The sequence below is a fragment of the Schistocerca serialis genome, chromosome 1, assembly GCF_023864345.2.
Source record: "Schistocerca serialis cubense isolate TAMUIC-IGC-003099 chromosome 1, iqSchSeri2.2, whole genome shotgun sequence".
Taxonomy (NCBI): domain Eukaryota; kingdom Metazoa; phylum Arthropoda; class Insecta; order Orthoptera; family Acrididae; genus Schistocerca; species Schistocerca serialis.
Genome location: NC_064638.1, coordinates 1,038,430,300 through 1,038,443,081, shown reverse-complemented (window position 1 = coordinate 1,038,443,081; position 12,782 = coordinate 1,038,430,300). Strand labels below are relative to the sequence as shown.

At 41.0% G+C, this 12,782-nt stretch overlaps 1 protein-coding gene across 1 annotated transcript in view; it reads right to left on the bottom strand.

The window, feature by feature from the left end:
* The window catches only part of LOC126414371 (zinc finger protein 64-like), a 111,711-nt gene that overhangs the window by 96,561 nt on the left and 2,368 nt on the right, over positions 1-12,782 (bottom strand). The window contains exon 2 of the mRNA XM_050083340.1: positions 4,754-4,843. Coding sequence (XP_049939297.1) covers positions 4,754-4,762 — 9 coding nt within the window. The 5' untranslated portion in view covers positions 4,763-4,843. The remainder of the gene's footprint in view (positions 1-4,753; positions 4,844-12,782) is intronic.

The window sequence follows — 12,782 nt, the reverse complement described above, 5'->3', positions numbered from 1 at the left end:
GTGTGATGGTACCATTGTGTATACAACAGGATCACCTCTTGTTCACATGACCAGTAGTTTGGTTAGTAGACATTAAATTTCTGATGTGTTAACGCCAGTGGTTTAACATACTCTGTGATATTATCTTTCAAGAAGATAATGCAAGATATGTTGCCCGTGATGTCCTCACCTACCTTGATACAGAGGTCATTCAATTGTTGCCCTGGACAGCATGTTCTCCCACCTACTGAAAACATCTTGTCATGGGTTGCTGAGAGACTGGTACTCCTTCACTATGACTGATGAACTCTTGCATAAAGCTGAATCAGTATGGAGTGAGGAACTCATATCTGTCATCAAACCTCATTTCAATTAGATGCCCAGCCAGGTTAGTGTCATTATTACTGCCAGGGGTGGCAGCTCTAAGTGATAAATTTCACAGCCTGTATCCCCACCCCCTCGCTCCAAATCAGCCACAAAAGTAATCATGTATTCTTCATTCTTCCCACTATACCATACATGCATAATAACTGAAATTTCATTATGTGCTATCTATTCTGGCATTTCACTTTTAATGGCTAGCAGTGAATTCAAATTACGTGTAAGTGCCACTTTTTAAGATATTCCTTTTGTTACTCAACACCACGGGGTCCATCTGCCCATAAGCCCAAGAGAAAGGATTTATATTCTCAGACTACACTGGGCATAGGGCATTCATTTAGTTTTTTTTTTTTTTTTTTCATTTGTTTAATTCACTCCAGTAATAATGTCAAAATTTCCATAAGGCTGAATCATAATTTATTTTGATGACAAATCAGTTCAATACTGTGGAGTCTCATCACCAAGCACCATATGTACCTCATAAATCAAGTGCCATAATAAGCACCACGAGCATTTGCCCAGAAGAGGTGGTTGTCACAAGGAATTAAATGAAACTGTCAGGTTAAGTGTGTGACACTTTCCACATGACAACATCTACATCTACATCTACATTGATACTCCGCAAGCCACCCAACGGTGTGTGGCGGAGGGCACTTGACGTGCCACTGTCATTACCTCCCTTTCCTGTTCCAGTCGCGTATGGTTCGCGGGAAGAACGACTGACTGAAAGCCTCCGTGCGCGCTCTAATCTCTCTAATTTTACATTCGTGATCTCCTCGGGAGGTGTAAGTAGGGGGAAGCAATATATTCGATACCTCATCCAGAAACGCACCCTCTCGAAACCTGGCGATCAAGCTACACCGCGATGCAGAGCGCCTCTCTTGCAGAGTCTGCCACTTGAGTTTATTAAACATCTCCGTAACGCTATCACGGTTACCAAATAACCCGGTGACAAAACGCGCCGCTCTTCTTTGGATCTTCTCTATCTCCTCCGTCAGACCGATCTGGTACGGATCCCACACTGATGAGCAATACTCAAGTATAGGTCGAACGAGTGTTTTGTAAGCCACCTCCTTTGTTGATGGACTACATTTTCTAAGCACTCTCCCAATGAATCTCAACCTGGTACCCGCCTTACCAACAATTAATTTTATATGATCATTCCACTTCAAATCGTTCCGCACACATACTCCCAGATATTTTACAGAAGTAACTGCTACCAGTGTTTGTTCCGCTATCATATAATCATACAATAAAGGATCCTTCTTTCTATGTATTGGCAACACATTGCATTTGTCTATGTTAAGGGTCAGTTGCCACTCCCTGCACCAAGTGCCTATCCGCTGCAGATCTTCCACTCACAGTTTCTGTTTCTAGGAGAGGAAGGGAGGGGAGGACGGGCAGACAACAACACAATTTTAATTTAGGTCACAACGACAGTTTAATTTTACTCTGAAGTTCATGAAGTTTAATACACACAAAAAAGGATACAGAAATCACCAAATTTTACTGGAGACATTTATATGACAAACGACACTCGGCAGAAAAATTGTTTATATATTTTGCTTAATTAATGGAAAATTTGTTTCATTTATTGATGTATATTATAATACTACCCTCACCACAGGATTAAGCAGCAGACATAGAAAGACTGTTATGCAGCCAGTACAAAATGAAGAAAACAAAATATTTTAATAATATATTGTTATTTAATGTTACTAACTAATAAAAAGTATAACAACTCAGATATTGTTTTTAAGGCAAAATACGTATTGTGATAAATACAAATAAGTAAAAAAAGGAATCTGGTTCTATCCCTACAGCATACCAACATCTACCTGGGATTATCTGCAGCAAAATGTATACATAATACGCAACAGTATTTGTCATGTATGTTTTCAGAACTTTCTTCCTGCAGCACTATATTATCAAAGAAAGAGGCATACAAATACAATATAAAACTTTTATAATGTTGCTTTTGTTAATAATACGAATGAGAATGGAAATCAGATGAAAGTATAATGTGTGGTAGGAAAGATTGTAGAAGGAAGAGGGGTTGGGGTGGGGGTGGGGAGGGAGTGAGCGGAGGGACCGGGAGGGGGAGAGGGAGGGGGGGGGGGAGGATGAGGAGGCATTGTGGTGCTGATAATGCAGACAATGTAAAGTAAAAAATAGGGTGAGTGACTGAGGTACAGCTTCGTATTTGGTTAATAGTGTGCTTCCGGGTGTTTTGCTGAGTAGTTGTTTCTATTTTATGCACAATATTCTGATCACCCACTTAGCTGTCTTCTTCAGATGATGCAAGTTTTGCTGTTATCAAAGGGAGTGATGAGCATTGGGAATCAAATTTGGCTATTAAGAGCGGCATGAGATCAACAATAGTTCAAAGTTTGGTTGGAGTACTGACAGCGAGTACACGTAACAGCAGAAGTCACAACAGCTGAACAAGACGACAGGGTCAGCTGCCAAAATGGAAACAAGTCAGCAGAACCCTCGGAACCACAACATTAATTGACTATATGATAATATTCTTCTCGGGTATGCAGCCGGATCATAACGTCTTCATGACACAATATTTCCGCGGTCCAACTGGCCACCATCTCCAGGTGAGAGTGCTGGTGCACAATCTCGCCGGAACTGACTTCCCAGCACAAGCGGCGGCCCCTATATAGGCCGCTGAAGACCCACAACGCGTGCGCGAGAAGGTGCCGTGACTGCCCTCTAGCGCAGTAGACATACCCTGCCGCCAGTGGTGGAAACAGGCGAAATCAAGATATCGCTGTCAAAAATTAAAAATTTTTATACCGACGATCGAACCACAGACCGGTGTTTTTTAATGTCAGATAACACCGGGTCCCAAGTCTTACTTAAAAGATAACCCTTGTCTCTATTAATAAGATTGTCAGATAAACGAATCTCTATGGATTCTTTTAAAACACAGTCCCAATAGCGAGATGCAGGGGCAACCATTTGTGTCTCGTCACATAGCATTCTGTGTCCTTCGGCGAGACAGTGTTCCGCCACTGCAGATTTCTCAGGCTGAAGCAGCCGTGTGTGCCGCTGATGCTCAACACATCGGTCCTGAATGGTCCGGATTGTCTGACCAATATAAGCCTTCCCACAGTGGCAAGGGATCTTGTACACACCGGGCTTCCTCAAACCCAAGTCATCCTTAACAGAGCCAAGGAGCTCTCTAATCTTGGCTGGCGGACGAAAAATACTTTTGATATGATATCTTTTCAGAATCCTTCCTATCTTCGAGGAAATACTCCCAGCAAAAGGCAGAAAAGCCACCGATTTGCAGGTATCTTCTGGTGGTTCAGGCGAAGGTCCAAACTGGAAAGCACAACGGATCTGTTCATCTGTATAGCCATTCTGCTTGAACACAATTCCTGTGTCAAGCTTTCTCCATCTGAAATGGTATAAGCTCTTCTCGCTAACGTCCGCATGACCTCTGTTTGCTGGAACGATGGATGACAGCTAGAAGCATGTAGGTAACGGTCCGTGTGCGTAGTCTTTCGATAAACACTGTGTCCCAGTGTTCCACCATCCTTTCTGTACACCAGAACATCCAGAAACGGAAGCTTTCCATCACTTTCCACCTCCATGGTAAACTTGATGCTAGGATGCAGGGAATTAAAATGATCTAGGAGGCGGTTAAGAGCTTCTCTCCCATGAGGCCACACCATACACGTATCGTCAATGTACCTCCAAAAACAGGTTGGTTTTAAGGACGCCGTCTTCAGCGCCATGTCCTCAAAATCTTACATAAAAAGATTGCCGACTATTGGGGACAAGGGGCTCCCCATAGCCACTCCGTCAGTCTGTTCAAAATATTTGTCATTGAATATTACAGAGTTCTGTGAGCATGTTCTGCTGACAATGGCCCCATGCAAGGCAGTAACAGTTTCTTTAAAACAAATGATTTTGTAGCATTAAAAAAAAAATACCACTCGGGTTTTGTGACTCGTACTGCCATTTTAGAGAAGCAGAACTTCCTCAGAGGGAGCTTTTCCAAGAAGCACGAACTACACTGTAGAATTATTCCTAAAATCAATGAAAATGTTGTTGCATATTCCTAAAATTTGGATCAGCCACCAGCACTCACTGCTTTCTGAATGCCGTTCTACAATAACAAAGTGTGACTTATATAATAACATAAAACATTTACTTTTTTATAACATTCCTTCTTCTACGGTCTTAGTACATGCTTCAGATGAAGGAACCAACTTTTTCCAGCATTTTAGATTAAATGTATTTCATCTAGCATGTATACAAGATGAATGAATGCATCATGAATGTAAATGATGAATGTCAATACACTCATGTAAATCCTGTATTAAAAATATTATTCTTATATCGCACATGAAGAACAAAAGGAAACAGTACTCACATCTTTCATTTTCCACGTTCCAGGAAGCAAGGATGATGAGGCTTCCCATGTAAGGATATCTTTTCATTCTGCATCTGCAGGCTTCAAACACTGAGACATAACAAGATTGTTGAATTACAATCACAAGCTCAACAGCAGCATACAGTGCACATTCCATTAATAAATTCTTAAGTCTGGACTGCAACAAAATCATTATTTTCATTTTGTAAATCATTTTGGTGTGGGCTAAATTCAGATCTGTGGTAAATAAAAAAATTAATTAACACAGTTACTGCATATAAAACTGTGTCATTATTAGACATGTTCATTATCAGGTGTCGCCCTTTGACTTTACACTCAGATCCATTTAAGGAAGACAAGTCTCTCTATAGTTTTTATAGTTCTGGGCACTGGTTTGTTCTGAAAGCTATGTATATACTCTGTGAACAGATACTAAGACAGCTGATATACACTTTGAATCCAATGGTTACTTGTGCCACCTGTTTACACTTGGGTCCACTTACTGCTTCATGTGAAACTTTCTATATGGTCCCAGGGAGTCTTTAGACAAAGCTAGTCCATAAAATACAGACAGTCCACAAAATTCACTCATCCATTCTGCAGTAGTGTTAAACCAACTCAAAGGGATATAGTTTTGGGATTCCTGGAAGTTTTTAGAATTATGTAATCTCTCACCTTAACTGCTTTGATCTATCTAAAAGCATCGAAAATTACACAATTGTACACTTGCTCGTATCTACTAATATTCTCTTCAAATATGCACCTATATTCATCAACAAATCATATTCATTATACTCCCCACATTATACATCATGCTTTTAACTGATTATTTAAAATCAGCTACTTAAACCACAAGAACACGAATTTAGCCAGAAGGACTTAAAATAAACCATTTACAAGAAGAATCTGTGATCTATCAAATTTTAAATTTCACCTTTCTTTGCAGGGAGAACTGCTCACTTTGTCACGCTTCTTAAGCTCTACAATATTCCGATGTACTTGATCATCAGCTACAGGTGCTCTACCAGCTTCAACTTGTGCCATCTAACATCAACTCCTTAACCACAGATATTCTTTCAGCTCCAACCTGTGCTACCTTATTTCAACTCATATTAGCACTTTCTCCTCATCACATTTTTTCCCTTCAAGTCTCACAAAGTTCTCCTATTATAATCACCTGCACTGGTTCCAACAGTTATCTCAGGCAGACTCTCTGCTACCATGCCAGCTTAATTCAAAGAACTGGGTGTATAGCAATGATGTCATGGCCAATGACCCATCTCACATCCATATGGTTTCTCAGCCTTATACTACACAGCTTTGAGTCTGATGTTGCATCACAAAAAGACAAGAAGTTTAACCATGAGATGCTGATGCAATGGTGTAATATCTGTTGAGGCTTTAGTCTACGCTACATCAGAGATTTTACTTACCTAATTAGACAAAAGGATCACAGAAGCAGAAGTAGTAAAGTGCGGAAACACAAAGGAAGTTGAAAAACTCCAGACTCACACTCTCTATAGACATCAACTCACATATCTGACAGAGTATCCCTGGAGGACTCTTAAATTTATAACTATTTAAACTTGTCTACACTTCCCTCGTATCCAAGGTTAGCCACACCATAGCCAAGTACTTTCTCTATATGCCTGGCATAATACCCTCTTTGTTAGAATGTTCTGGATACTGTGTTGTGCGATTCAGTACATGAAGTCACATGATCTAGTATGTTAGATTGAGAGCACAGAACAGGTTTCATAGGATCGTCCCTCGCACATTTCCTGGGACTACAACAGTGTCTATGATATATAAATATGAGAAAAGAGGATGGACACAAAACCAAGAACAAGAGAAACAAGGAACCCACAAGCAGTTACACTCACTCCTTGGCTGACTCTTTCCTGAACTTCAATGCTGGCAGGCCGTTGGGCCTGAGTATTTGTAGCATTCTCATGATGAGTTGTTTTACTATCTGGCAGTAATGGCATGCACCGCTGATTGAAGCAATGCTGCATTGATGAGTCATTAGGGGAGTCTTACCGCATGCTGACGTAATGTGTGGGTTGTTTTGCAGTTGGTTGTGTCATCAGCTGCGTGCATTTGGGACAATAAGTAGGTTACGTGTCCTGAAATACCTTGGTGTCATGGTATTCCATTTGCACTACAACAACTGACAATGTTTTTATAGCACAGATCTGAAGATAACAACAATGAAACTTGTTATTAGAAGGAAGGAAAATCCTTTCGTAAACCAAGATACAATGGAATCAAAGACATTAGTTTTCCAGTGGGCGCTGATTTACATTTGTGCTGTATCAGGATTTGAACCCAGGTCTCCTGCTTACTAGGCAGATGCGCTGACTACTATGTCATCCAGACACAGTGGTCACCACAACTGCATGGACTACCCTAGCACGCCTCCCATCAGACCCAAATTCTCAACCTATACCGCACACAACTTGATGTGGTGCCCCTGCTCATTAGCCTCATTAGTCGTGAAATCTAGCCGATTCCCATACAAGATTGAACTTAGTGTGCATCTGCACCAAAGGGATCACTGGCAATTATCACCTTAATTACACATATGTAGTGTCTGTTCTTTCGGACATGTCTGAAAGAACAGGCAACATTTTGATCCTGCCATCACTTAGAATCAAGACACAAAGAAATTGAAGATATTAGCTGCCAGTGGGCACTGCATTATATCAATGGGGTGAGTTGAAAATCTGTGCACGGCCGGAATTCGAACTTGGGTCTCCTGCTTCACATACAGATGCACTGACCACTCAGCCAACCACACACATTAGTCATCACAGTTGCACGGATTACCCTAGCACACCTACTCTCAGACCCAAATTCTCAACTTACGCCACAAAATACTTGATGTAATGCCCCTGCCCATTGCCCTCATCACTCATGGCAACTCAACAATTCCTGTAAGAGTTTGAGCTCAGTGTGCATGTGCATTGAAGGAATCACTGGCTGCCATCGTCTTAATTATATACATGTGGTTACTGTTCTTTTGGATATGTAAATGGTGAGCCTGTTAGCAGCCATAAAACATAGGATAGTATGTAAATCACTTTCCCAAGGATTTTACACCACCCATATGGCGCATATGCCGAAATGTGGAAACTTTAAAATGTATAACACAAATACATGAGAAATTCATGTAAATGTAAATGTAGGCTTCCGTGGCCATTGTCATAGTCAATAAAATTCTTCTTGGTGAGTCCGCATTGTCATCTGTAAAATTCTGACGTTTTGGCGACTCTTGCAAGGTGCCTTCCTCAGGGTGTATTGCTAACTGCTGAATGAGCACTAATTTGGATACTTATATACTATGGAGAAGTGCTATCATTGGATGTGAGGGTGAGAAGGAAGGGTATTAGGAGTTCATTTCACTGGTCTTTGCATTGCATGTTGTCATTGGCACAAATGGGCGTTTTCCATTGGAGTTTCCTTTACTGCTTGCCATTGGTGGAAGTTGGCGTACAAGAGACTGAGCAGCGGCTACAGTGTGGCATTATTCACTAACTGCCTAGTATCGACTACGTTGCGTCAGCACTCTGTGTACCCTCCACCGCTGTGGCCTACCGCACGCCTGTTGCTCTGCGAGAGCTGTCCTTCCACAAAGCTGTCACAGCTGGCAGCTAAGACGCTAGAAGTTGGTACCCGTCTTCTCTATTCGATTTTTCTGCACACAAGAATTCAATAATAGCACACTGCTTGTAATGTGACTTGTATGTAGACGCCATTTTGACGCTTTACTACAGCTCTGCCATCTGCCAGAACCATTTGAAACTTCACCAGCGCACAGAACAAACATCAAACATGAAGCACCAACAAGGACATTTGTCTATGTATAATAATGGCTTTTTTTTTTTTAAAAAATGGGAAATTACTTATTGAACAACCCTTGTATTTCAACTGCTTCTCTACTGATGGAGTCCCAATGTGTGGAGAAGGATGAAAAGATCTTTGTCTCTCCATAACTGGTGCTAAATATAGCTTGTGTCAAGACAGTGTTAAACAACAGCACACTTTCTAGCTGACCTAACCTAGTGTGACATCTCTGTTCATCACATCATGGAGGGGAGAAGAGAGACTTTCATCCTCATGGAGTTCCCCATTTTCTTCTGGATTTTATTGAGGTTTAGTGTGCACTTGTTGAAATGCTAAGCAGATTTGAAATGCATTTCAACCAGTGTGAACTAAATCTCAAGAAAACCCCGATAAATCCCAAGAAAACTCAGAAAAAATGAACTCCACTAGGATGTTTTTTCAACCTAATGTTGTAGTGTGTCCTTTAAGATTGGCAGGCCATTCAAGAAACATCAAATAAAGTGTATCTTCCCCCCTCCAGTGTGACTGCAAACGATTCTGGGTTCTGTTAAAGACAACTTAGATCTAAGGAGAGCCGGAATAGACAAAATACTGTGCTAGTGTGGGAAACCACACAGTGACCAGAAGTGTTGCACTGTTACAGATAGATACGATGAATGTGGACAACACATCAGGTTAAGTTCGCCAGAAAAGTGTGCTATTGCTGAACACTATCTTGACATGGGATAGCATGAATTACGGGCCATGAACAATAATTTCATATGCCTCCGTGTACTAGGACTGCATCATTAAAGAAGTAGTTGAAATATGTTTAAATACCAACCTGTTTAACAGGGGCATGGGATTTCAACTTAGTAAGGCATCAAAACCAGCACTGGCAGTACTAAGGCATTGTCGGCCCCATATGAACAAATCCTACGAGTCAATACAGATGAGGAATCGAAGTCAGGACACTTGAACTAAGCACCAACAGCCTGCCCATGAATGTCCGGGCTGTGACTTGCAGCCATGATTTTCCTACACCACACATGCCATTTCCCTGGCAGGGGACCCTGGATGTCGATGTCATCTACGATTTCTCTACAATGACATTATAGCTCCACCACTTGGCAGTGACACTTTTCTAGCAAGCCAATGCAGCAGCATGTCAATAATTGTGAGCAGCTGTTTTGATGAAATATTGTGCAGTTTTCACATCATCCAATGCCGCACCCTTGAGCCACTGAAGCATTTATTACATGGGGTAAGCCTTACACAGCACAAAACTTTTGTTGTTGGGACTCATGCATAAGATTTTGTTTAGTTCATCAATATGGTTACAGACCTCCTACAAGGCTTTATCTCAAAAGTGAGAAATGTACCATTAATATAATGTCTACAAAAACCTGGTGTTATTAATCTGTTGTCCTTATTTTAGTGTTTCTTGCTCATGAAGGCAATAAAATGTGTGAAGTTAGATGTTGGTATCATTGTTGAAACCTGTACAGCAATGGAGATGTAGATTTGTGGACATACTTCCTGGGCGTGGCACAACTTGGAAATTTTTTTTATGGTGGCAATGAATTACTTACACAGCACACATGTCCCCTACTTTGGGAAACCAAAGTGGAATTTGTAGAGTCATATGAACGATGATAGTCCCACTGATGAGATGGCTGGTCGCAGCTATATCTGAAACTTCAATGCGCAAGAGGTATGGTGGGCCTGTGGTAAGACCATATCTATGCTGTGTGTGGTGCATCTCTTGTCCATCAGCTGCCTGCATGTAGTTGATGGTGTCATCCTTCTCTTCTGGTTGGAGCAAAAGCTGTCTCCTGATGCCTCCACTGTAAGGATGGAAACTGTACCCTTTGTAGTGGCTATGACATGGGGAATAGCGCAGGAACAACAGCTCAGAAGAGTTCAGCCCATCTATGTGGAAGCTTCAGCATTTCATTGTCTATGGATGGAGACCAATTTGCTGAGAACACAGCACCAGCTGTAGGTAAAAACCTAGATTTGTTGCCCATGTATGCATTTCCCAGATCAAACATATCCACAATGGTTGAAGTAGTTTGATGAGATGGGCTATTTCATGTGGTGGTGTTAACTATCTAGAAACCTTTGGGCCTCATGGCATCACATGTGAAGAGCAGCATCCTCACTTGGCATCTATCACAGTGTGATACTGGTTGCTGGAGTGTCAATGGTGGTGGTAGCTGCCTATTGCAGTTATGGGTCTTTTAGGGCGAAAGGGGGTTCAGGGCATTTTGAGATTCATGCATCCCTACACAATGGTGAACATCTACACATTCCAATGTCTGTAACTGGTGTCAAGAATTGCTGGCAACCAAACGTTTATACCCAACTGGGTTTTGTGTGTTTGGGGAGATGGGCAAAGCAGAAGTACAGTTATGGGTTGATGGCCATGACAAAATTCTGTTGTGCTCTCTTTGATAGGCATGATCCTCTATGTAGTCAGAAAGTTTTAACATGAGTCCAGCAGAGGATGACAAATCAAATACTTTTCAGCTGTCTAATTTCAAAAACTGTTATTTTATTTGGCTATCAGTTTCGCTGATTTACTACATCACCTTCAGGCCTCCTGACTGGCATGTAGGAAGACTCAAACCTTGGTTCTGATCAAAATATGGGCCAGCATTCAAATACTGGTATCTGCAGATTTCTGCTTGATACAGCAATCACTTCCATCATCAACTGATTGTGGCCGAAAGAGATTCAATGATAACTGTTTCTTACTTGGTGTAGGCATATAGGAAAACTTGATTAATAGTACTGTGAGAATATTTTCTAGAAAGAAGTCACTTTATTATCTACTATGTGACCTTGATAATTTTCTTTCTGTAAATTTGCTCTGAACAGCCTACTTTTATGTTTTTATATATTTTCCTTCTTAATTAATATTCACTGACTATCACAAATGATCAACAGCTGTTATACTGTACCCTTCTATTCTGACTGGGAATGTTACTGTGGGGAACAAACCAAAGCTGGACATCAATAACTCTCTAAGTGTTCTCGATTATAAAGAATGCAATTATGTCCCATTTATTCCTAGAAAGTTTCATTAACACCTCCCTCTAATTACTTAAGGAAGTTTAAAGCATTTACAGTTGCTGGCCTCTAGAAGGTGTAACAGTTAAATAATGAGGCAGTGTAAATCATGCAGGATGAGGCTGATATTGGAATGCTGCCGACATTGACACTTTCAGTGCTACAAACTAGTGTTTCACCTTTCTATAAGCTTCAGTTTGGTTTTGAGGCTTGGTTCTAGACGACACTGTTGTGTAGCAGTAGTGATATCAGTATTCCTTGTGAAATTAAAAATCGGCATTGAAATGTTTTCAAGTGTTGAAGAAGCTGTTTGGTGATAACACTTTTCGCTTGCATGAGTTTTTCGTTGGTACAAATGACTTTCTGAAGATCAGGGAAAGGTTGATGATGATGAATAATCTGACTGACCTGCGACTGCAAGAACTGAAATAAATGTTCAGAAAATTAAAAAAAAAATGTGTTGGGAAGGCCAGTCAATGTCGGAGTATTTAAATGATTGACGACATGGTTAACACTAACAAAGAGATAGTAGAGCAAATGTTGCATGACACAATAGACCCGAGAAAAGCTTGTCCAAAAACTGTCCTCAAAACCTCACTCAGAAACAAAAAGACAATAAAAAGAACACATGCTCTGATATGCAACAACTCACAGAACAATCAGACTCACTCACAAATGTTATCGTGTGTGAAGGAAAAATGGATTTTCCAGTTTGAGCTGTAAATAAAGAAGCCATCAATGCACAGGATCATCAAGAATGAAAAATGTGCGAATGAGGCAGTCAAAACTGATAGAATGCTGATCTTTTTTATGTATATCAACTTGAGTCTAGATCAGGGCTAGCGGTAGTCAGTGGTGTTCCACTATTGCTCATGGGTTGACAATGCATCAGTTTCACGTAGACAGTAGAATGATACTTTTTTGTAACCAATGAGAGTAGAGAGATGAATCAATGAACGTCTAGCACTGAAATAGTGGTTGAACACTTTTCTATTACATAATATGTCCACAGCTTGTGGCCTCGCAGTAGCGTTCTCGCTTCCCGAGCACGGGGTCCCGGGTTCGATTCCCGGCGGGGTCAGGGATTTTTCCTGCCTCAAGATGACTGTGTGTTGTTGTGTCATCTTCA